This window comes from Scomber scombrus, chromosome 4 (genome assembly GCF_963691925.1).
Source record: "Scomber scombrus chromosome 4, fScoSco1.1, whole genome shotgun sequence".
Classification (NCBI taxonomy): Eukaryota; Metazoa; Chordata; class Actinopteri; order Scombriformes; family Scombridae; genus Scomber; species Scomber scombrus.
In genome coordinates this window covers 28068424-28094900 of record NC_084973.1, presented here as the reverse complement: position 1 = coordinate 28094900, position 26477 = coordinate 28068424, and the positions used below count along the sequence as shown (strand labels likewise).

The following is a 26477-nucleotide window of genomic DNA, read 5'->3' as shown; positions in this document are numbered from 1 at the left end:
GGTTGGCCTGGGATGAAATGGCTCCCATTAAAACGATACGGGCAGTGTCTAAAACAAATAAAATAAATAAATGTCCACGGCCAGTTTGAGAAGGTCCCATGTGTGTCCAACTGAGGACGACCCTTGTAGAGGTGGGCGATCTCAAACGCCCTCTCTGGAAACGATATGGGCGTCTGGTTCCTCATCATCAGGCCAGTAGCAGAACTTAATGACCCAGAAAACTCAGTCAAAGAGCAGACAGGCGGGCAGGCTTTAAATACTGAGTGCTGAGAGGCTCATGCCACTCAACTGATGTTCACACCACAAACCTTCACCCTAAGTTTTGAATCATTGATCATGTTAGACTTTATTTTTTTGAGTCTGAACTCTGTTAGGCTTATATGATGTAACCAATATCTGATATATCTGATACCAATATAAAGTAAAGTCACAGAAATACTAAAAAGATGCTGTAACAAATGCATCAGTTTTTGTTTCCATTAAGGTACAAACACTGAATGAACTAATGGGCACAATTTTACGTTATCTATATAGCCAAACTGAAAACATTTAAATCTATAACACAGAAGTTGCAAACCTTGTCTCCAACAAGTCAGGTTTGTATATCAGATCAAATGGTTTTGTCTAATACATTTTGGAAGAAATTGCTTCCTGGTTATATTTACTTACACTTGCAATGTTTTTATGGTTCATGAGATGCTATGGTTTTTCTTTTTTTACAGCACTTTAGAGCAAAGGAGGTTGGAGTAAATGTTGGGCGTAAACACTTCTCTCTTCTTCCACTGTGTGTGGTTAAGAGTTAAGGGAACAAAAAGTGTTTTAGGATTAGCATTGTTAGGAAAAGATCGTGTTTAAATGCAGAAAAAGGGAAATGCTGATACAAGACAGAACATGTTACCCTAACCAAAAAACCCCTATGGTTTTGATTAAATGCTGAAAAAGTAAACAAATCTTATAATACAGGGGTGTCAAATTCCAATTTGATCCAAAGTGGGCCAGACCAGTAAAACATTGCATAATAACCGATAAAATAATATATAATACGCAATATAATATATATTTACTGTAATAAACCAACTTGGGGTAACCCTGATAAAAGATACTGATAAAATGTGTCCAAGCAAGAAAAAAAAAGAGAAGAAGATCAGAAGCGTTGACTGTGAATGGTAAGTGAAAATAAGCTAAAATAGTGGCTGGATTCTGGCCCCTGGGCCATATGTTTGACACCCCTGCTATAATGTATCAGTGCTGACCTTTTGAGTATTTAATCACAATTTCCTTTTTTCCCCCCTCTCTCAACTCTTTCCTGTTGCAACATCCCTCGCTGTGCTTCTGGCTGATCTTATTTCCGTACATACAATACAGTTTTGATGGCTGCCAATATGTAACTTAACTCTGTTGATGACGATGTGACTGTAAATCACCAAAAGGTGTTATTCTCTCTATTACAAGTCAGCATACCATAAAAAATGACTTTGAAACTGTTATTTTAAGGTGAAATAGTTGCATCATGTTGCTTTAAGCCTTCTGAAATATCACTGCTGCTGCTGCTAGAGAAACCAAATGCCACAAGTGCCGACACTGAACTGTGACCACTGCTCTTAAAAGTAAAGCCTGGGAGTGAATTCTGAGCTACTACTAATTTCAAGCCACATCAAACACCTTGATCAGGGAGCTAAATAAAGAGTCAAATAATAGTTTTTTGCATTACCATAAATAGGACTCCTCATTTTATCAAACGTGCAGTAAAAAAAATCATCCACATATTTTTCATTCTCGTCTCCCGCGTGAAGAACTGTTGAGACAGTTGTTCGAAGCAATGATGTTTCTTATGCAGCCATTACCGGGGGTCGGGGTAGGGGGCTAGGGGGGGCAAGAAAACACTTAAATGGTCATTATTGGTTTGCTTTGGAGGCTTAAGAGAGTGGAGGGCCGACACAGGCTGACAGAAGGCATCGGTGTCGGGGTCAAAGGCTAATTAAGCAGAGAGAAACCTTTGCTCCTGCATTGTTAACCAATCTGTCCCCAGTGAAGATGACTGCCGGAGAGGCGTGACACAACCCTTCGTCCCTATGCTAAATCTCCATCTCGGCTACTGTGCCCCATCAACTCACAAAATGACCTGTCAGTCTATCGTCGGGCTTTTTGACACGATCCGTCCAGAAGTTATGGATATGCAATAATGAGCTGAGGCGGGCCGATCAATATTTGCGGGACTTTTCTATCATTGCGTTTTAAACAAGAGATTCATTGTGAGTCAGACAGGGTAAGAAAAATGCCAAAGTAAAGGACACAGGAAGAGTGAAATATATTTGCTATGGAAAGGAGGACGCCTCCCGCGGGTGCTAAAGCTGCCAAATGTGTTTATCCGAGTCGTTCAGCTGTTTCAGAGAGCTGCCAAGGCTACATCATTTGTCAATCCACGGTGACGAGCCGCCGCCACTGCTAAAAAAAACCCCCAACTAAACAAAACATGGAAAGTGACGACAACAGCATGATTAGGTAGGTAACTAACCAAGTTTGTTTTATACAGTTATCAGTGAAATGACAAACACCTATCAGAGTTTAAAGAGAAAAGTGAGTTCATATCCAAGTTATATAGAAACATTTAGAGCTGCTCTGATTAGTCGATTAATCGATTAGTCCATTGAAAGAAAATTAATTGGCAACTAAGATAAGGTAAGATAAGATATTCCTTTATTAGTCTCATGACTGGGAAATTTAACTATTTGGATAATCTATTAATTGTTTTCAGTCATGTTTATATATTTAGATATAATGATGCATACAATGACAGTAAAGGAATTAGTTTTTGGTTTTTGGACAGTTGGCTGGTAAAACAAGCAATGTAAGGACACCTCTTTAGGTTCTGGGAAGTTGTGATCGACGTTTTTCACTTCTTGACTTTGTACCTTTTAATAAACTGAACAATTAATCAGCTGAATCAATAATGAAAATAATTATTAGGTCATCCGTCCTGGAAGCATTTTATATACTGATTAAATATGCCTTATGCGATATGGATATTCATTCTGTGACTAAAGCATTGGTTTACCCAAATTATAAACAACATATTTTCTCATTTACCTGAAGTGGAAATGTTGTTGTTTTCACAAATCTGAAAATGTAATAAAGAAAAAATAATAACATGAACTATAAATATGAAAAATATAAATAAAATATTGTCAGGCAGTGTGAAATAAACTTAATTTGACAACTGTAAAGCTGGAGGGGCACAAAACGGGGAACACTACAGCTTCTGTAGGTACGAAAACATCAAAATAACACTATAGATGATTATACATTACAGGACTACAACTACTATAGTACTAACTACCGTGACCTCTACACAAAAAATGAAATGGAAAATGTCCATCACTGTTTCCCAGAGCCCAAGATGACATCTTTAAATGTTTTTTTTGCCCCAAATAGTCCATAACTCGAAGATATTCAGTTTTACTCTCCTATAAGACTAAAGAAACCAGAAAATATTCACATTTGAGAAGAGGAAATCAGAGTTTGGGCTTATTTGTCTTTAAAAAATGACTCAAAATGATGAATTAATTATCAAAATTGTTATCAATTAATTTAAAAATTGGCAACTAATTGATTAATCGTTGCAGGTTCTAATATATTGCTCTAAAGGAAAGAGCATTATGTAGAGTGGACGTAAAGAAGTCACGTTTAATTTCTTTACCTGTAGGCAACTTGACGCCGGACAGTGTGAGAGTGTGTGTTAGTGTGTAAGTGAGAGAGAAAGAGAGAAAGAGAGAGAGTGAGGAGAAGAGGACATAAACTACACAGCCCTGGCCATTTAATGTCTCCACAGCCCCAGGCCTGTGTTAATGGTGGTGTTGTACAACATATTACAGCGGTGCTTGTGCCCTGAGCAGACAATTACACTGGTATTTAGTCCGTCCACAGCCCTGCAGGCTATCAGCACTTAGCGGCACAGCAGGGTGGGGAAGACAACCTGACAGTTACAGTGGAAACGTCCTCTGTGGTCTAAGAGCCAGAGCCTGAAGAGACACTCAATCAGATACAGATTCAATGAAGCCCTCCAGGGCCTCACGGGGCCCCAGTGGAGTCACTTTCTGTGTGGCTGGCTCTTACTCACAGTTTGGATACAGGCGAGCTTCTGCTAAAATAATGTAAGAATATTAGGATACTTTTTAGGGATTATTAGTTATTTAGAAGTTATTTTCTTGTGTGTGTGGTGTTAACAATTCAATGCAAAGTACTAAATGTATCTAAATTGACGGAAATGTACCTAAGAAAGTATTTGTTTGTTAACTTTTGCCACTATCACTTTATGAATTACAAAAAACTCTAATTTCAGGTTAAGTTGAAGTGGTTTAGTGCATTATCTTTGTTTTTCTAGATCACACACACATATTGCATTCTGTTTCCTGTACAACATTCACACTGAGAGATTAAAACTCAAATTTGTTTAAAAAAGTAATTTTCAAGTAAGCATATAACCTATATTCACTGTTAATCAGGTCTTAACTACATGTTGAAATTACATTTATTATATAATATATGCTTGATAGAAGAATAGAGCTACAACAAATAAATGATTTTAGTGGTAAGAAACGTGTCAAGATGAAAACATTACACCATATTTCACACCTGCAGTCTGTTTTCTAGTCATTGCCTTTTTTTTCTCAGGTAATGAAACAACACGGAGTGCATGTGCTGAGGTGAGCGATGTCGTCAGTACGTCAGTGACCAAAAGGAAATGAACTCTGGCTGCTACATGACATGAAACAGCACTTCCTATGAAAAGGTCACCTCAGTTAGAAGCACAGATTTGTTTCAGGTTTAATAAATCCAAAAAGAGCGAGAGCAGCCCCCTGTTTTCTTTTTTCTTTTTGACATCTCCAGAATGAGCTTGGGGCCATAAGTGTGTATGTGTCGTTGTGTGTTTGTGAGAGAGAGAGAGAGAAAAAGAGAGAGAGAGAGAGAGAGAGAGAGAGAGTGAGAGAGTGAGTGAGAGTTTGCGTGGGTGTGAGCAAGTTTAAAGTAATCTGATCTGAAAGCAGGTAAAACCCATTTTACACACGAAACAAAGAAACTTACTGAAGCCAATCTCTCTATGTTCTTTTTTATGCTTTTTTTTCCCAGAGGAGGCTGAGAACCTGAAACGACAGACTTTATACGCAGTAACTCACTTTCGTGTACAGTACACTATAGATTGAAGCGGGGGGAAAATCAATAGAATATCATCTAGAAAGATAGTAATGGATTTCTAACTTAATGGGCTCACACGGGTCTATCGATTAGCAGGATTAACATCTGCAATACCTCAACAATCTGATTTGCATTTAAATTACTGTACGCTCAGTGCTGACACCAATATAACAAAAACAGACAAACGTATAGCCAGCTCGGCGGCGTTCGATTTCAAGGTCTGACTTAGTATAAATCTTGTTCTCAGAATAAGTTAGAAAAAAAAAACGTGAAAGGAAAAGTTGCTGCGGTGGTAGACAGTTTGCAAACTTCAGGCACTTTTGAATTTAAAAAAAAAAAAAAAAAGGAAAAAAAGAAGAAAAATAAAAAGTCTAGACAAGGACAAAAACGAAAGAAGGAACATAAACATTGACAAACTCGGCTTGAAGCTGTCTTCTGTAAGACTGAAACAGCCATAACTCTTTGGAGGCAGCTCATCTAAGAGCCTCCCCGGTTGTTGGATCCCGGTGGTGAAGAAGCGGGCTGAGTGTTTGTTGAGAAACAAGTGTGAGTGTGTGTGTTTCTGTGTGTGTGTATATAGTATATGGAGGGGAAGAGGGGAAGGGAGGAGGAGGAGGAGGAGGTGGGGAGGGGGACAGTATGAGGTGAGATGTTGGGAGGGCAGCGAGAGCGAGGTGGTGGTGGTGGGAGTTTGATGGACTGCGCTGTCACCTCCCGCTTGGCGATTTACGGCGGCGGGGCTGCTGACGAGCGCGGGGCAGTAAACAGGCCGACCGGGGGCGTATTTCACAGAGAGCTGGCTTTTATGAAGAACACCAGGACGGCTCTCCCCACAGCTCCGCCCGGCCCGCCGTGACGGATGGAGAAAGACGCATGACAAGCTTCATCATTGTTTGTAAATCTTAACTGTTCCCGCTCACTAACTCCAGAAGGCAATTTTGCGGAGACAGCGGGGCCTGCGGAGGGGGGTGGTGTGGGTGTTGGGGTGGAGGGGAGGAGGCAGAGTGGAGGGGGAGCGAGGCGAAGCGAGGAGGGGAAAGGACAGCGTGGCACTCCTGAAGGTTATTTGGATCTCTGTATTTGGCCAACTGATTAGTCCTCTGCTGGGAGGGAGATAAATCTGATGGGGCGCTGTTTGGCAGCCAGGTAGAAGAGGGGAGGGCAGGTAGGTTTAGGGCTCGTAGCTATTTCCTCCTCCTGGTCGGATCCGGAGCTGCACGACATGTTCAGTCAAAGTCCAGGATTACAAGGAGATGTAGCTGAATTTTTGATATACTAGGGCATGATTCTGTTGCTTCTCCTATTGTCTTTACTTTAACCCTTTATCGGGTGAATAACTATATGTTGTAAGTTCTGTAAACATCCAAAATAGCCCTAACCCTAACCCTCTGTGAGGTTGTAGAACCATGTGGATTTTTTATATATAGACTTTTTGGAAAATGTTTTACCCTAGAGCGACAAGGAACCATATATGGTAACTTCATTGACCTTGATTTGCAACATAAAAGTCACAAAAGCAACCAAAAAAAAGTCACGTAATACTCCCCCAATTACTCTCTAGGGTTGCAATTTTGAATTTCCAAGTATTTCAATTAATGCCCTATGAAGGGTTAAGGTGCTTGTTAATTTGGTGATACTGCAATTAAAACTGTGGAGAAGAGAAATTAAACATGTACTGCAGCTAAAGTTAATGTGACATGAATGAAAATGAAATTACTGAGAGAAAAGCTTCATAAACTATTTAAAAAATGATCATATGAAGCTGAAGAGAACAACAGGCTTATAACTCTATGTGACAGCTGACATAAAGGCTCCAGTCTGAGACTGCTGCGACTTGCTCACAAAACAACTGTCACTAATGTTTCACAAACATCATCTTAGACAAAGAGGCTCTTAAAAAACAGGGTTTATAAAAATCTATTGTACTAATCTAATATTTTATTTCTCTGGTTTGCTGATTTTATGATGTTTGATGCACTGTTTTGTTTTTTATTGTGTGTTTTGTAAGGTGTCCTTGAGTGATTTGAAAGGCACCTATAAATAAAATGCATTATTATTTATATCATTAATATTATTATTCAGTCAGTGGAAGCCTCCACTCTATTTAGATACGACACACACCCACACACTGGATTTGACAGCACGTTGTAGTGTTTAAACTGGCTCTTTGACAGTAAAATGAATCAAATCTCATGAATTACTGCAACACAATCTCCCACCAACAAACCTTCTCTCTCAGCTCTGTATAACATGAGATATAAAAGTGTTGCTCCACTTTTAACCAGTACAATGTTTTATTAACTTAATTTTAGTATCCTTATTTATTTTAAGATATTACATATGCTTTTTATCTTGCACTTTATAATCAACCCTATTGACTACTGGCTTTAGATTTACTCTTATACCTTTACTGTCTGTTTGTTGCTTTATTACTTTTATGCTCATATTGAGCTGCTGGACCAATAAAGTGACTATCTATCTATCTATCTATCTATCTATCTATCTATCTATCTATCTATCTATCTATCTATCTATCTATCTATCTTGACAGAGATTTCATGCACTTCCTAAAACACACACAGAGCTTTCACCACAAATGACCCGTCTCTGCAGCTGCTGCTCACCCACAGAGGATTTGTTGAAGATCTGAGAGAGCTGAGGGGGGATTTGAATCCAGACTCAAGTGATGTGAAGTGAGTACAAGCTGATTTTCATCATTACTTTAAAAAAAAACAAAAAAACTTGGACGTATCCTTTCTCACTTTAACTATCACACAGTTATACTTCCAGTTATTGTGCAACTAAGTGAAAGAGTTGAGGTGCAGACAAAAGAGCAATCGTTGGTCACTCTAGAAGTTTTGTGTCTGAAGCAGATGTCTCTACTTACCACTTGTTAGTTTCCTTTCTTTACTTTTTCTTTTCTTTACTTTTTCTCCACTTGTAGAAAAAGTGATGCCCTTATGTGATAAATGAGCACATAAACTTGTGGGTCAGCATTGTCAACACTGTCAGGAAACAGAGAAACTACCTCACCAGTGCCCGATTGATTACAATAAGTATTATCTTGAAGAAAATCATGACAAAACATGAAGAAAGTAAAGTAAAACTGTATTCCTGCTTCTGCTCATAAGCCTCAGAAGAAATATATTTTAACTGCAAAAACTTTTTCTACTATTTCTCTAATAGTTGCTTCTCTGTAGTGAAATTCAAGATGTATGTATCACTCAGTGCCTCTAAAAGTATTCAAATAAAACATCTAAAATGGAAAAGCATTGTTTGATTGCATATATGTATAAAACAGGGGTTGCAAATAGATAATGCTTTCTTTTAAGGGGTCACAAGCCAAAAAAAAAAGAAAGACGCAATGAGTTGGGGAGGTTTGTTTCTCCTGGTATAGTAGTTGCCACCAAATGTGGGACCACCCGCTGAGAGCGTTATTGTCTTGTAATGGAGCATGGCGATTCACAGCAGGAGGAGGCTGACGTGGGACCCTCACAGGAAACGGACAGGTGAAAGTCAAAAACAAATACAGGAGAGATGCGGGGGTCTTAAGAACGGTGATGGTGGTGTCAGGGGGTCTAATTCACTGAAAGAAGGATGTTGATTCCGCACAAATGACACTTTCCCCCGTATATCCTTTATAAATGAGTAATAATACAATACGGCTGTGTTATAGGCCACTTCCACCTTTTTAATCCCTAAACAAATGAGCTCTTTGTTCCAGTCGGAGGTGTGTAAGAAACAAAGATGAGTGGCAGACTTCTGTATTTGTCCCTAAAGTTTGAGTTTTGCTATTTTCACGTGGATGCAGGATTATAAAAAGATATTTACAGATTATACAGAGACAAAAATCTCTTCACCCTTCACTCACATTCAGGTCCAAACAGCATAGAGAACAAAAATTAGCTTTTATTCATAATAACTAATAATTTAGTAGTGTAAGTGGTGGAATTAAAGGTCCCAAAAGAAAGCCAAATAATGGGACGAAATTACCCGTGCCATGTATGCTGTCTCGGCTTTGTTTGACATGAAAATGGATGCCAAACAAAACAAAAAAGTCTCGCTAGGGGAGTCAAACTATAACCTCAATCACCTACATTTTAATTAAATGATAAGTAATGAAAAAATAGTCAGTTTGCATTGTTGAAAAGTCACTGTGAATAGGCTTTAAAGTTTCAGGCGTTAATGTACTGTAAACTGGAATTATATCATAGTTTCAATTGCCAATTTAAATGATAATATCATGGCCTAAACTGGTTGCTTGTCGAGACTGATACGATAGGACTGCACCACACGTACAGTTTGTTCATAACTAAGCAAAAATACGAGAAAACTGGTGGATGTGGCAAGTTCTCCTAATTAACAGGGCCGCCACAACCTATTCAACACCAGACAGAGTTGCTCTGTTAGTAACATTTGGGGGAAAAAATCCATACAGCATAGTATCGCGATATTTTGCGTGGCAATATTGTATCGATACACAGACGCCAAGTATCGATCTTTTATCATATTAATTGCAAATGAAAATATAAGTTTTCGGTACTAGAATAATACAGTCAATTGCTTTTTCAGTCCACTAGATAGCTTTGGTGGCAGTCGGCGTGCAGCAGGAAGTTTTCATTTGGGGACATAATTAGCAGTTGAAAAAAGGTAATGAATTGCAATATATCGCAGCATATCGCAATATATTTTAAATTGCAATAATATTGTATCATGACACAAGTATCGTGATAATATCGTATCGTGGAGCTTCTGGTGATTCTCACCCCTATTTGTTAGGAAAGAAATAAAGCTTGATTTTACACAAATAAAACTTTTACACAAAAATCCCCCCACTGAGATAGAAACAGGACCAGATATAAATGCTACTTGTTCCATGTAAACTTATATTCAGATAGATGTGGGAGTTAGGAGCTTAGCTCGAGTGTAGTCTATAAATGGTTGCTGCTGAAGATAACTTTGGCGTTCTGTCAACACCACACAGCTGGGCATCAATAAGAGGAATCGATCAGCTCGGAGCTATATGATCGTGATGGTTCGGACAATTTGGAACCGGTAATAAACTGGAACCGCCTCTCGATTCTCATCCAACAGAATAGTTGTCATACTTGCAGCCCATAAATGAGCATGCAGGAGCCCTTGAAAACTCACAAATCAGGTATTTATGAGTGACAACTACTTATGAACCAATACGCTGCCACAACTTGCAATCTGCACCTAAGAAGCGACGGCAATGTAGAACTTACTCATCCTTCCTGAAATACGCTAAAAAGAAATAAAATGAAGCCTAAAGAGGAAGTATTTTAAAAAATCTTTGCTTTCTCATTTCCAGCAGTGTTCAGTCTGAGCAAGCACGCCAATCAGCCCCTGTATCGCTCCCCGATCGCCTGCTGCACTGAGCTGGATCTTCCCTCTTATCTCGTTCTCATTGTGCATGCATTCTTCGCTAAGTACTGCAAATGCTTTACCGAACATTTTTCAGCATTACACACAATTTCATTCGCCCACATTCATAGCTACCGAGAAAGGCAGAAACTGAGGTCAACTGCCATGCTTAGCTGATAGATTCACATCTGGGGGGGAAAAAAGTGAATAGTGCCAAAATTTTTTTTTTTTACTGCTGCAGGCTCTGAAATCAGAGATCAGATCTGCTTCATCTTTAAAACAACATGAAAAGAAACAGAGCAGCACTGTCAGCTCTTTGTCAGTTTTGTGGTTATTTGAAAAAACTTTGTGCGATGGCTATAAATTACAGTCCGTAGATGTGTGTTTTTAATATTTACATTTATGACTGTTAAATGAGGATGATGGTTACGGATAAATGACTGCACATAATATGACTTACCTTTCTGTAGTTTTGCTTTAAACATTAAAAGTGAGGCAATCTAACTTTTGATTCATTTATTTCACTTGTAGGCTAGAAGTTGAAGATGGAAGATGTCCCACATACCTAAAATAAAGTAAATAGTAAAAAGAAAAGTGTAATAAAAGAAAAAAAAAGCGTCACTTTAGACTAATTTTGTCTTGTAAATTTTATGACACTCTTGACTCGAGTGCAGACCTCCCTTGAATGTACTTTACCACACTGTTGATGAAGTCTGGGTAAAACTTTATGGGCCCTGAGAAGTGTGTGCATGTGTCTCTCTCTCTCTCTCTCTCTCTCTGTGTGTGTGTGTGTGTGTGTGTGTGTATGTGTGTGTTTCACTCACATGCCGCCATAGTCTCGGAGCAGTTGTTGTTGCTATTGTTGTTGTCCTCCAGGGTGAAGAGCGGTGGCACACAGGTGGTGGAGCCCAGGCCCTGGGTGAGGTAGGTGGCTGCTGGGTAGTAGGAGTGCATGCGGTACTGAGAGGACACGTTGTGGCCCGACAGGCGGCCGTCACTGTGGGGCATCTGCTTCATACAGAAAGACAAAAACAGATACTTTTAAATGGTAAATAGTAAATGGACTGTACTTATATAGCACTTTTCCAGTCTTTTTGACCACTCAGAGCGCGTTTACACTACATGTCACATTCACCCATTCACACACATTCACACGTATAGGTGCAGCCATCGGGAGCAATTAAGTTAAACATCGACATGCAGACTGGAAGAGCCAGGAATTGAACCAACAACCTTTTTTTATAAACACTAGGGAGGAAGAATTGTCTGAATATGCTGCATTTATCGACAACATTTGATTCCTGGTGGGAGTCAAAGTGTTTCTCTCGATTTTTCGGTCAGGTTTTCATGACATTACATTTGGCTAAATCCTCCTATGAGCCTTCTCTCACTTTGTTGGTCATTTATTGTTTGCAAAAAATTCTTACTCTTGAGGAACGCACTCAAGGTGAAATCATCAACAAAATAATACAAGTTATAACTCTTGAAGCAGGTCCATGACTTCATATGTTACTATGTCCTTGAAGCTAAAAATTAGTTACAGAAATATGACTCCCATTTTTAAATCTACACCACAGTCTTCATCAGGGCTGCAACTAATTTACTTAGTTGCTGGTGTATCTGTTCCCCAAAGTCAAACATACAGCCTAAAATGTCTTGTTTTGACGTTGAGTTATTGCCGACAGTCCATAACTCAAAGATGTTCAGCTTCCAATATTAATAGATGATTCAATTTCAGGAAATATTCACACTTAAGGAGCTTAAACTAGAAAATATTTGTATTTTTTCTTTAAAAAAGACCTTAAAGAATCAATTATCAAATATTTACAGATTAATTGTCAACTAAGATACTCTAGTCTTCATTTACTTAGAGTATCCAAGCATTATAATCCCAGTAATACTGATAAATATACTAATGAACTCTCTGAAAGTTTGAATGACTTTCCTTTTCTAGATTTTCAATCCTCAAACATTAACTAACTGAATCACCCCATTCACTCATGTTTAGCTGTACTCTCTATTCTTTCCCTCCTCTCTTCTTTCTCCCTGTTCTCCCTCACTCTCTCAACTGGTCCAGGCAGATGGCCGCCCACCTAGAGCCCGGTTCTGCTTGAGGTTTCTTCCTGTTTAAAGGGGAGTTTTTCCTCGCCACTGTCGCCAAGTGCTTACTCATGTGGGAATGTTGAGTCTCTTTAAATTAAATTAAATGAGTACGGTCTACACCTGCTCTATATGAAAAGTGCCTTGAGATAACTTTTGTTGTGATTTGGCACTATATAAATAAAGACTGATTGATAATCCTTAATCACACATCAAATCTTTACAGGGTAAGACTTTAACGACCTAATCTGCCAGGAAGAAACATAGAAAAAAAAAAATTTGTGAAAGAGAATCAGTAATGTTTCCCGGCTCCACGGCCTGATCTAAAAACATTGAGCTGCAACACGCGGCTCTGGCTCTCTCCAGTCCTCTGAAAACTTTAAAACGAGCTGTCTACTCAGCAGCAAGGCCGCCTCGCGAAGGGGTTTTCAATTTCACTTTTATGGAATTTGATTTCTGTCAGCCTGTAATATGTCACCCGTATTGTCCACACCATCAATTTTCCGACAGCTTTATAAACTGTTATTTAAGCTACACTCAGCTCTTGTATTAGGCTGTGAAAAATACAATAGTGATTGGGCTGAGTCTTGAAAGTGCAATAAGCTTACATTTTGCAGGACACACAGAACACCAAACAAAGCTGTCTTAGTGAAAGTTGAAAAGAGAAAAGGAGAGTTTTTGCAATCCTTACAAAAAAAAAAGGTTTAAAATCCAGTGAATACAGGCAAATCTAACTATCAGTGTTATGTCATATAAATATTTAACAGGGATAAACCTTTCTCAGTGTACACCGGTGGGCTCATACTGTTTTAATTATAGTTTGCAGCGTTATATCAGATCGATGAAATCAAGATGACTGAATTAAGAGCTTTATAAACAGTCTTAAGGGCTGCAAACTAACAATTACTTTCCTTATAGGTTAATCTCTCCCTTATTTTATGGATTGCTTGCTTGTTTGGTCGTAAAAATGTGAGATAATGGGTGAAAACTATTTCCTTAAAATGTTTCCTACCTAAAAATGTCAGCTCACAACCCAAAGTTAATCAGTTTAGTATCACAGAGGACTCATTTAAGAAGCTGCAACGAGAGGATACAGGCTTCTTTTGTTTTTTACTGTTATATATAACCTCTTAATTTTGCTCTCAGAGTGCACCAAAATGATGGTGGCATTCATTCATTCATATAACAGATACTCAATAGTTTATTTAACAGTGGGCCACACATTGAGATTTAAGCATAATATTCCTTAAATGCTTCAGCTGCACCATAATGTTGCTTTGTGAATCAATATTTCTATTTCTTTTCTATCCCTTATTGAGCTTACACAAATGATTGAATGTCTTAATCTAATGAACAGTGTATGTGTCACTGTGTAGATTTTTCTTTTTTTGTTTTAGCTTCTAGCCTGAGATTAATCCTACACGAGAAAGACTCTGCCTGTCACAAGCACAGATGACCTGATGATAACTTGGTGAAAAATGACATCTCTAGAGCCTGTTTCCACGTAAATGCAGTTTCACGCCGCTGAGCATTAGTACGTAAACAAATGTTGAATCCGGAGTTTATACTGTGGGCTGCAACGAATTAACAGCAACTCAGTGGCATCATTTAAAGTATTGCAATGATCTAGTATGATAAAATATGGGGAAATTAGATATTTGCAATCATTTATATCTATAGTACCTTCCTCTAAAGCTCACTGACTAACCTGCTGGCTCCTGGGGGGGCTTCCTTACCTCCCTGAGAGGGCCTGTCTTCTTATCTGGCACCATCTCCTGTCTGGAAGCTCTACACCACCCTTATATTATTATCATCCACCTGCATGACAGCCAAGCACCACTGAGTGCACAGGAGAGAGCAGAGGAAAAGGTAGATGGTCTTAAATTGATAAAGACCACAGTGTTGCCTCTTGCTTTTTTTATTTTGTGGTGGGAAGAGCTGCAAGAAGAAAAAAAGCACTCCTCTATCTTAACAATCACTGATGTTAGTCTTAATTTGAGGGGGAAATAAAACGTTACCGCACTTTTTTTGCAGTTGAGAATTAAATTTGCAAAGCTGACTGATTTCAATTGGATTTAAATACATTTGCTTGCATACCACTCTATTGCAAAAATGTTGTGTAATTGGTCTAAGGACTTAATCAATAATGAAATGATCAATTGAGATTTTGCGAGTTGTATTTACGCACAGTGTTGCAATAAATGAGCAATTTAATGTAGAAATAAAGTAGATTTTTTTCATGTTTTGAAAGATGCACTTGTAGTGAAATGGAAAGATAGATCTGATACAGCACTTTATATTGAAGACAGATAAAATGCATAAAGTTGTCAGTAATATTAATAAGCAAATAGCTGTGCATCAGGCGTAGCACTGTCGTGAATCCAGCAGTAGGCTACACTAGTCACAAAACTGCACTATAGACTATATGGCAAGCAACCACCACAACCACGCTATGTTCAAATATTTTCTTTTTTTCGTGAGGCTAGGCCCTTCTTGTCCGGTCTGGCAGCTCTGTGCTCTCTACTGGGGGTGTAAAGATACATCGATTAAATGATTAATGAGCCAATAGCATCGATGCAAAATGAAAACATAGATCAGACATCATTCATCATCTTTAAGACGTGCATTTATTTTGAAATTCCCTTGGCACGTTGGTCTGCTCCCAAACGCGCACACCTCCAAACAAGATGCCTGTGGTGCAAAAACTAAATCAAGACAAGAGCGAAGAGTGTCACTGCTGTGATTTTTACATTTCAGCAACACGTTTGTAGCCGGATTAGAGGCAAGTCTATCATCAAATGTTTCAACATACTATAACTCTGCCTAAAATGTGCTACTGCTGCTCGTCTTTTGAGGTAAAGTGATGCAGGTTGTCTCGTTTTTTCCTCCGCAGCATGGTAGACACTGCAGTTTTTAAAGAGAAGCAAAAATCTTGCCTACTAGCTACATAGCAGGGCTCAGGGTGAGCTGACTGGGGGTCGGTGCTGATGATCGGTAGTTAAAAACAAATATTTTGTCTTGGTTACATGTTTAAGTTCTCCCGGGTCATCACGTGACCAAGCAGACTGCCATTTCACCATTTTAAAGTAGTTTTCCACCAATCATACAATCTAAAAGAGCATCCAGCCAGACTTTATTCATAAATCCCCAAATTTAAGGGGACTGTAGACCGACGTTGCTTGCTGCCACAAATACAATTTAAAGTGTTTCCCGTGTTCGTCAGGTGTTGCTGCTCAATATATCCGACACATAATCAGACTAACATACCTCGAATATTTATTAAATACAAAATGCTTAAAATCTGTAGATTGTCAAATAGTCATATTTTCTAGCTCTGGGTGCAAAAAGGATCAATTGCAGGTATTGTTTGACGGGAGACGTTTCGATGCTACTTGGTATCGATTTATTTCGGTCGATACCTTAAAGTCATCAAGTACCGATACCCAGCCCTAATAATCACACATAGACCACATAAGCTGCCACCCTGAAGCACCACATGGGGAAATTTCTTCACTGTGACAGCATTAGGCTATCCTGATGCAAAAAAAAACTAAAAATGCTTTGTGAAAATGTCCATTTAAATAATTAAAATTGTTTGTATTATATGTTTTTTCTATTTATGAATTACACTTAAAACTGATATACTGACAAAAACTTTATGAAGAGAAATTCAAAGAGGAAAGACATCACAGCTTTGACTTGAAAGGAGCTCTCTTGATAGCGTAGAAACATCATGGCAATATGTGCTTAGCAGAAAGTATGGAGACAAAATCTAAATTGACTAACTCAAGGATAATCACTTCGGTTGGGGATGCAGAAAACTACATTATATTGTGGAGCTTTAGGACAGGTAAAGGAGATAGAGAAGAGAAAAGCTTTCCTTTGTTTTAAATGTTTTTAAATCAAGGATGCATAAAAAACTGAGTTCAACTGCTCGTTTTATTTCTAAAATAAATATTCCTTTTGTGAATATATAACGGTGCATTTCCAGGTGTAAATTGTGCAACTGTGTTTGTGGCACCGAAACTCCTCCTGTCTGTCATCTTAAAATAATCAGCTCTCAACGCAAATTCAAAGAAAGCGGTGCCTGAATTTGAATAACCCGTAGCACACAGGCCCTCTCAACCTGACAACTTCACTGAAAATATCATAAATCACTAAGGAGGATGGCTAAATTATGCTAAAGAGTGCTAACTGATTAGCATTAATGTGCTCACTTTCTCCTTTGAGCACTGAGGCGTAGCGGTTTGTCCCCCTCCGCCAACAGACAATACCATTAACCTTTGCAATTCAGGCTCCGCTGTGCGCTGACAGGTTAGCGGAGGCAGTGACCCCAAAACTAGATGTTGCTACTGGGGGAAAAGTGTGGGGGGGTGTGGAGAGAGGGGGGTGTTGGAGAGGGGTAAGCAGTGATGGACAAATGTTTATCTTTTAAAAATAAACCACCTCATCAGAGATCACCGAAGAGTTATAGATCTAATTTGCGTCACGCCCCAAGCTCATCTCATTTGACACAATAGAGATACATTTAAGCATAAATCAGTGTGAATATACAGATGGGCGTGAATGAGACCAAGTGTGTGTGTGTGTGTGTGTGTGTGTGTGTGTGTGTGTGAGAGAGCGTGTGTGAGTGTGTGTGTGTTGGTAGGATATTAGGTACTGTCTCCCTGATGTCTCTGTTATGCCATAAGTGCCAACATTAAATCAGACATGTTCATCCATCTCAAATGAAAACAAAGGAATAAAAGTTCATATAAATTACCGTATTACTCTGAATATAAGACAACATTTTTTCCCCAAAAAGTAGGGCTTATATCAATATTGTGATAGATATTGTGTTAGATTTTTTAAATCGTAATATTGTGAAATGGAGTAAGTGTCTTTTCCTGCTTTTAAAGGCTGTATTACGGTAAAATTTTAATTTTTTTATCTTAAAAAACTGCTTGATTATCTGCCTTTATATCCAAATTACTGATGATTATTGATTAGAAATCTCATTGTGTAAATATTTTGTGAAAGCACTGATAGCCTTCCCTACAATATTGTCAAATATTGATATTGAGGTATTTGGTCAAAAATATTGTGATTGATTCTTCCCATATCGCCCAGCATTACCTAAAAGTACATCAGGGATTGTCTTATATTCGGTGTCAAGGCAATTACGTGCTTGCTAGATTAGTGAGTGTCTCTAAGTCTGTTTATACTGAGTGCATAAGAGTCAGTAGGCCCTAAAAGTGCTTCATTAGTCCAGTTTAACCTGCAGGAGTCTCTGAAGGCTAATCAGTAAAAAAAATCCAAGTACCCTTAAAGTGATAGCTATACCAACTGAGTACTTAATTCAATACCCATCATGTGAATAGAAGTATTACATTGAATAAAATGCCACCACTCCTCCACATCTAGATGATTTAATTTTTACACAAATGCATTTATTAATATCTATTAAATACAATACGTCACAAACACTTATAAATCCATGTATGTGTGTATGTGCATAGACGTTATACTGGCAAATAAAAGTCATGAAATATGCAATGAATGTGCTTACCTACTATTCAAGAGGCAAAATAGTCATATTATCTAGCTCTGGGTGCAAAAAGGATCGATTGCAGGTGTCATCTGACGGGAGACGTTTCGATACTACTTGGTATCGATTTATTTCGGTCGATACCTTAACCCTAACATATTGTTCATATTCTGACTCATAATTAGTCTGTACACCATCAGTCATTATTAATAGATGTTTGATTAATCCTTCTGTTTGATTAATCTTGTGGGAAAAAGACATTCACAATCACTATTTTATGGAACAAGAAAACATTTTATAGAATATGATTAATACAACAATATGTCTGAATGGTTTTTTTGAAGGTTTTTTTTAATAAACACAGGTCAAACTTGTACTTTTCCATTTATAAAAAATTGTATCAATTGTATTTTTGTATATTCTGGGTCACATTCGGAAAAGTCCAGCTAAAAGAAATGTGTATACAGTGTTTTTGGGGCTCTCAAATGTAAAAAATGGGTCAAATTTAACCCTGAACAGTGTGTAATGGTTAAAGGTATCGAGCACCGATACCCAGCCTTATGCATGACGAGTGAAAACGAGTCCAAAGCGTCTTCCAACATCTCTGTTGCAGACACAGACTATGTCGAGCGGCCAAATGTGACTTCACAGACAAAAAGGGGATCAAAACGTTATCTGCCGAGGGAGAATAGTTTCTGAACGCTCAGAACAGGAGAGCGTTAGTATGTAACTTTACTGTGATATAACTTACATTCAAAAAGTATTTTTGCAAAAACAGGTGTTTGAAAAGGGGTGATCGTCTTATAATCAGGATCCCGGTTATATTGGTGTCAATACGGTACTACTGCCTGCAAAGAAAATACTTAGTATTTCTAACGTCCACAAAGTTGCTGTCAGATCCAAGTAAAGTGTAAAATTACCCTTTATTCAGAGTGTAAGTACAAAGACGGAAAATCATAAACTTTTTATCACATTGCTTTTGTCAGTAAATTATTTTTTATTATTATAATTATTTATAATGTTATTTACTATATTAAGGCACACCAGAGTGCCTTAAGTTGACTTTAATTGACAGAAAATGAACCAGTCTTGATAATAAACCAAACGTTTATCAAGCAGGTTGTTGTTTGTGAAGCAAAATTGCTAAAACACTTAGTGGTTCCAGCTTCTCAAACATGACTTCTGCTGCCAAATTTTTACATTATGTATATTTTAACATTTTATCTTATTTTATTTTATTCTAAAGGGTTAATCAACTAATTCAAAAATATATTTGTAAAGCATAAAAAATAATGATTAGTTGCTTTCCTTCCTTCCTTTTCATCTTTTGGGGACAGTTTATTCAACAACTGACTGTAAAGACAGACAGGAACCACAGGCGGAGAGACGGGATGGTTGACATGCCAGCTGTGATCGAAGCTTAGCGATTACAAGTATGACCGTTGAACACCAGACTACAGGGACATTGAGTTTATTTTAAAGTTTGTATATTCTACTGAGAGTTTGTCGCTACTGGTTGGAGTTCGTGATGTCTCAACTTATTTAACTTGCCGTCACGACACACCTTTAACTGAATGAAGTGAATGAGGGAAATAATTTCTGACACAGCCGATGTTTAAAATATTGACTGCATCTACAACTGAGGTGTTCAGAGAAAAAGTTTTAACGGACATGTCAACCAAACAGAAAACAGCATCTTTTGAGGTCCCATATCAGTTTGATATATTTCCACAAAAGAGCTTTAAGTTGCAACTACAACCCTGTAATGTGTGACGGTGAGCACCTTGCTCGTTGTCAAATTATTAACCTTTATTTTACCTCAAAATGGTGTTGAGATTATTAATTAAAAGAAAAGAAAAGAAAACAATGAGTAGGTATAAGTAAACAGATGAGATTACGGTGAAGTTTAAAAACATTTGCTGTCAATTAAAACAAGGCCTTTGAACAGCTGTAGTGGTGGTAAAGAATCTAAATTTAAGGTCTTTAGCAGATTGTTCCATGAGTAAAGTGCATTTGTAAGAAAATGAGATTTCTTCTATTTCAGATCTGATTAATGGAGTATAAATCGACATCGTGTGACTTCCGGGTTAAAAGAGATGAAATATAGGGTGGCACCGTGGCAGTAACTGTAATAAAGCTTTATATATGAATGAAAAACAATTCTGATTTTGCCTCACCGCCAGGGATGACCAGCCAACGTTTTGGTAAAGAGTACAGTGGTGGGTACTGTAGGGATTGTTGGTTATAAACCTTGACTGATCATAACAAGCCTGCTTCTGTAGCTTCTGTAGCAGGAAACAGTGGCCTCTGTTTTCAGGTTTGATGAAAACACAACATTTCTTAAGATTTCATTAAAATCAAATATCAGTTAGTCAAACAAATGCATCAATTTCGAAGTTTACTTCTGTATTAAATGATTATTAGATAGTTTTAGAAGGATATTATAAAGCTTATACAATATTCCACTTTGGTGCTACCTCCATGTCTCCCATCTGTGCATAAACACAGTTCAGTGATCTGACTGACATGGGTTTTGTATTGCTGTGACAGTTATGTAATAAGGTAATAGAAAGTCAACTTTGTTCATGCTGAGGTGACTTGAAGTTAAGCAGCTTATCTGCTGTTTCTGTGGCATGAAGAAGCTTAGATGTGAAGTTCTCCCCCCCCAACGCCCCCTCCAACACACACACACACGTATATACAACTATTCCCTTGCTGTGGTTTAATACGGTGGCACAAAAATCCTCCCCTGACTCAAGCCAAGTTAAACACACATCCAAGGCAACCAACAAGCGGGCCCAGCATCAACAATTTCCACAAAATACTTTAGACAAACACATCAATCTGTTGGGAGGAGGGGTGTGCACTGCAGCGTTTGTAATATCAACAATTAGCCCATAAAAAAAGGATTAAAATAGTGTTTAAGTGTTAGTCATAGACAGCAGAGTGGTTATTATTAGTCACCTGGTATTGCTGGTAGTTGTAGAGGTTGCTGTAGTAGGCGGGGTAGCGGGACGGCTGGTATAAGTTGTAGTAGGAAGTCTCCAGGAGCAGGTCCGACTGTCCATCAGTGTGAGCTCTGGCGCTGGCCGACGGGCTGGCAGACGATGTGGAGCGACTCCCTGAATCAACACACACAGAGAGAGAGAAGACGATAAATGAGAGCTGTATCAATTATTAGTCGATTACTAAATCAATAGAAAATTAATCACAAACTATTTTGAGTCAATTTTTTAAAGAAAACAAATAAAATCACAGATGAAAATGATCTTACACTCTTAGCATCTAAGTTTAATTTAGATCTAGATCTTTTGACAGAAGTAGAAGTAATTATAACTTTAACTTTATAAGGGTTTTTTCTGGTCATCTCAACCACCACTCTCTCAAACTACTATCAACAGCACCATCTGCAGGTTACAGGTGGCATTTGGTGTCACATCAGCAGACCTCATAGATAGCGCACTGGCACCCTATCAGGACGAACACGACCATTCAAATCATCATTACTCATTATCCGTTGTACTTTCCTTATCAGCAAGGCCGCATTCCTCTCGGGCAGACTCTGATCTTTTTGGTCTTACAATGAAGACAGTGTGCATCACTGGAGCCAAAGATAGTGTGACGTGAGTTATCCTTCTTCTAACTCCCTCTAACATGTCATTAGTGAATCACGGAGTGCTCAACTCCTTTTTCCATATCAGTCTTTTCTCTCTGTTGCCAAGTCCTTCTCTTACACACAAACACACACACACACACACACACACACACACACACACACACACAAAATGAATGAGACTAAAACACCAGTAGCCTTGACCAAAGTCATAGTTCACCTCTTGAAATTTGCTATCAGGAACATGGTATCTGTGTCTGCCTCCACACCACCTCTGAGAAAAATGTCAAGGATGTCCTTTCATGCTGGTGCCATCAAATCAACTTTAATTTCCACTTTTCTTTTCCCCCCATCAGAGCGTCTTTAGCTGATGTTGTATTTTGTCTGTGAGCTGTTTCATGTTTTTATTGTTGCACAATGGTGAATAATAATGGATGTAATTAGGTGTTTTTGACACTGATCAAAGCAAAATACATTGACAACAAATCTCTCCAGTACAAATATATTTTACTATAACTGGATAAACATAATGTGGCTTTGCTGCATGTTCATCTTAAACTGTTTTGCTGTAATTCTCTTGTGGTTTCAATGTCCAAGATTAATATTCATTGTCAGGTTGATTGCACACTACACACATAGACAAATGTATTTACAAATATTACAACATTTCACATATATATATAGACATTAAGTATGGCTGGATGGTATGTGATTATTTCTTACAGCTATTGATGTTTACTGATAAGCGTATAAGTATGTGTGTATAACCTTTTAAAACACTTGTATCAATAAAAACCAAACCATTGATATTTTAAATGATGATATTCAGGAATTCACTGCACATATACTATTATGCAAGTTATGTCCTGATGTAGTTTTTTCCATGTGATGCCACACCACTAAACTTCACTGAGTGGACAAGCTCACAAACGGGTTTAAATATTCAGATTTTATTATGTTAAATTCTTTTCAGTCAGTAACATTTCTGTAAAAGTTTAAGCCGGAATTATTTTTAAATGCGTCAAGTCAATTGACAAAGGCAAAATTAGCTCTTTTCTCTCTGCTCGCTGTGTTTTACATATTTATTTGAATGCCACTTTACTTATTATGAGTTACCAAGTATTTCTTTTATACTATTCAGTACCTCTTAGAGCTGTGGTTTGGACACAATGACATATCTGTACGGCTGTATACTCAGCTGTGGGTCACATTAGTACTGTAGAGTGGTGATAAGACAGCAAGTGAGCAACTGTTGGTAATAACCTCACCTGTGACAGCAAGAGAAGAGGTGGGGGTGCCGGTAGGTGTCTGGGATCGCCCATCTACAGAGAACAGGCAGTCGGCTCCGGATTCATTCTTCACCATCACCTCAGGGCCGGCCAGAGACACAGGACTACAAATCCCAAGCTCCTCCTCCTGAGCCTGCTGCCGTCTCAGAGCGACCTGGAAGGGAGGAACAGCTTGATAAGAGACTGCTTGATAAGGGCATAAAATAAAATGATTACTCTCATCAAATGGCTAAATATCTGCTTAAAAAAAACAAAGATAATGCTACAAAACAAATATACACAATTCCTAAATGACTACATAAATTAATCAATCTTATTAATACAAAACAAGACATCTATGTGGCTTCATATTGTTTTTAAACACAGTAGCAGCAATGATGGTTTTAAATGTTATGATTCTTTTAGTCGTTTATTGCGGTCTGATATATAAAATTTAGTGTGAATTCAGCATATAGGACTTTAATGATGTGGAAAAACAGATACTATGTTACAAAATATTTTTCAATAAATGTTCCTATGATCCTATATTTCACCAAAAATCAAAGTCCAAAAACTGAAAACAGAAATATATGGTGAAGCTGCAAATTCACCAAAAACAAACCTTCTGAAATATCGATGTATTTATGTCTAAACCACAAGTGTAACAAAATCGGGCAGTAAGGGAGACATAAATTTAAATACTATATTCTTCAGATCCTTTCATCCACCTCCGTTATGTTTTACAACTTTGCATCGCCTGTTATGCGGCTGATATTGAACTATTATGAACAAGCTCAAAGTGGACATTCATTGTAAACATTGTAAACATCTTAAAATTAGCAGTCTTTCTAAACAGTGGAGTCTGAGGGGTTTAAATCATCATCATCGATCAGTTTAACAGTATGACACTTTATTATAAGGATCTTAGAGAGAAAGTTAATTAGTCTAGATGTAAAAAACATAAACTTGTTTTTACGAAAAAGTTTTTGACCGCTTTGTAGTTTTAACAACTAACTACCCTTATTGTTATCAGCCCTATAACTCATATCGGTGCATCTCTAAAAATATAATACATACTTTCATTTACATGTATTTATTTTATTACAACTATAGCTATCTGGAGTCCTTTCTGTTGTCAAAAACTCCTGTAAATTAACACAAATATTAATCTATGGATGTTTGTGGTAGATTAAACATCATCATCAATCATCAGTTCAACAGTATGACACTTTATTATAAAGGTCTAAGAGAGAAAGTTATTTAGGCTAGATGTTATAAAGATAAACATGTTGTAGGAAAGTTTAACAAGTTTTAGACAGCAACTAACTATCCTTATTGTTATCAGCCCTATAACTCATATCCACGGTGCATCTTTAAAAAATATAATGCATATTTTCTGTTTTGTGTCATTACATTTATCAACATTTATTACAACTACAGCTATCTAGAGTCCTTTCTACTGTCAAAAACTCCTGTAAATTAACACAAACATTAATCTATAGATGTCTGAACATGTTTGTGGTAGTTTTAAGTTTATCCACTGTGTGTAGATACAGGTCATGGTCCTGGTACAGCGCCACTGCTGGGAAAAACTACTAATATTTGGGGGGGAACACTGTAATATTTACAAACAAGCAACAAGTGTAGCAATAAACTTATCAAACACACCCCTGAATTAATATTAACAGTTTATAAAGTAACAAATTAAGCTAACATAATATGTGTATTTTTACAGTGTAGTTTATATTAGTGTTAGTAACGTTACACATCGAAACTAATCGAAACAGCTTAAGTAAATGTGTCCACAACAATTAAAATGTTTACAAACACAAATATAAACAATATAAAACATTTCCCAAACAGATATATATTGTTATTTCTGTTTTTTACACGTTAAATTAGAACGTTTTATTTCCCCTCTCAACTGCAGCAGGTGCTTTTTTTTTTTTTTTAAATAAGCCGTTGACATTTTTTTTTATTTTTTTTTTAAACACACACACGAATATAAAACTATGATGTGATAATATTGTTCTCCAAAGAGATACAAGTTACTTTTGTATTTTTATGTATCAAGAAAATAATGTTTCTTGTTAGTTTTTGCTTGTTTTAAAATGAACTAATTTCAGCTTCGGTTTTAAGCTAGCCTAGCTAACAGGTAACGTTAACTTAATCCAAACGACCCTAGCAACAAACAACGGTTACCCAGCGACAGACCACGGTTACCTGCGCCGCCATGACTCTCTGCCTCTCAGCTATAAGTTTGCATTTGGCACACTGGCAGTCCCTCCAACTGCAAAAACGTTTATGGCCCTTGAGAGGAGAAACGTAGCCGTGGTTCCTGCAGCGGGAGCATTTGGGCATCCTGCTGGGTTTCTGGCCTTTGGACGGGGACAGAGGTCCAGGGCAGTCCGGCACCTGCTTGCTCAGCTTATCCTTGCTCATGGCTACAAAGACGGACTACTGCTCACTGCTAACAGACCTACTGAGAGAAAACTATACAATGTTTAAGAGATGGTCCCAGCTCGGTTGGTTGAAGCCTTTCCCGGTGCCAGGCGAGCTGGAGGCTATAAGGTCACTGTCCCTCCCGCCCCTGCCTTTTTCTTTTTTTTAACCGTGGGACCTTCCACACGCCCCAATGGGAGGAAACAAGCTGGAAGCGGGGGAGAAAGCCTGCAGGACAGTGGCATCATTCTCCTGCAGTCTAGCAGTCTAATCCTTTTTTTTTTTACTTAAAAAAAAAAAGGGACAGGTTCACAGTTTTTCAACAATCAATGTACATTTGGGCTCTTGATTGTTGAAAAACTGTGAACCTGTCCCTTTTTTTAAAGTAAAAAAACTGGATTGCAGGCTTTCTCCCCCACTTCCAGTTTATGTACTTTGACTCATTTGGACGGCTGAAGTTTCATATTAGCTTTAGATTTAACTTGTATGTACAGAAAGAGGACTGTAGATTTTGGCCCTATCACTTAACCTACCTACATAGCAAGTGCATTATTGATAAGGGATATTCTAATGGTCAACAGGAGGGATGATTACGGCAAGAATAATGTTTCAATGCTCATTTTGGCTCCTGATTGTCTAATTACTGCATGTGAACCTGTCACATTTTTATTTTTTTAAGTAAAAAACTGGATTAGACTGCAGGAGAATGATGCCACTGTCCTGCAGGCTTTCTCCCCCGTTTCCAGTGTATCTACTTTGACTCATTTGGACGGATGAAGCTTCATATTAGCTTTAGATTGAACTTCTTATGCACAGAAAGAGGACTGTAGATTTTGTCCCCCCATCACTTAGCGTGTGGGAAAGCTTGCAGGACAGTGGCATCATTCTCATGCAGTCTAATCCAGTTTTTTGACAATCAGGAGCACAGATGAGCATTGAAACACATTTC

The 26477-nt window shown here is 37.9% G+C and overlaps 1 protein-coding gene across 1 annotated transcript in view; it reads right to left on the bottom strand.

Moving 5' to 3' along the window:
- The window catches only part of dmrt1 (doublesex and mab-3 related transcription factor 1), a 31401-nt gene extending 5873 nt beyond the window's left edge, over window positions 1–25528 (bottom strand). The window contains 7 exon segments of the mRNA XM_062416666.1: window positions 8616–8618; window positions 11403–11586; window positions 14415–14474; window positions 14476–14496; window positions 21170–21327; window positions 23087–23261; window positions 25310–25528. Coding sequence (XP_062272650.1) covers window positions 8616–8618; window positions 11403–11586; window positions 14415–14474; window positions 14476–14496; window positions 21170–21327; window positions 23087–23261; window positions 25310–25528 — 820 coding nt within the window.
- Between the last annotated feature and the right edge of the window lie 949 nt (window positions 25529–26477).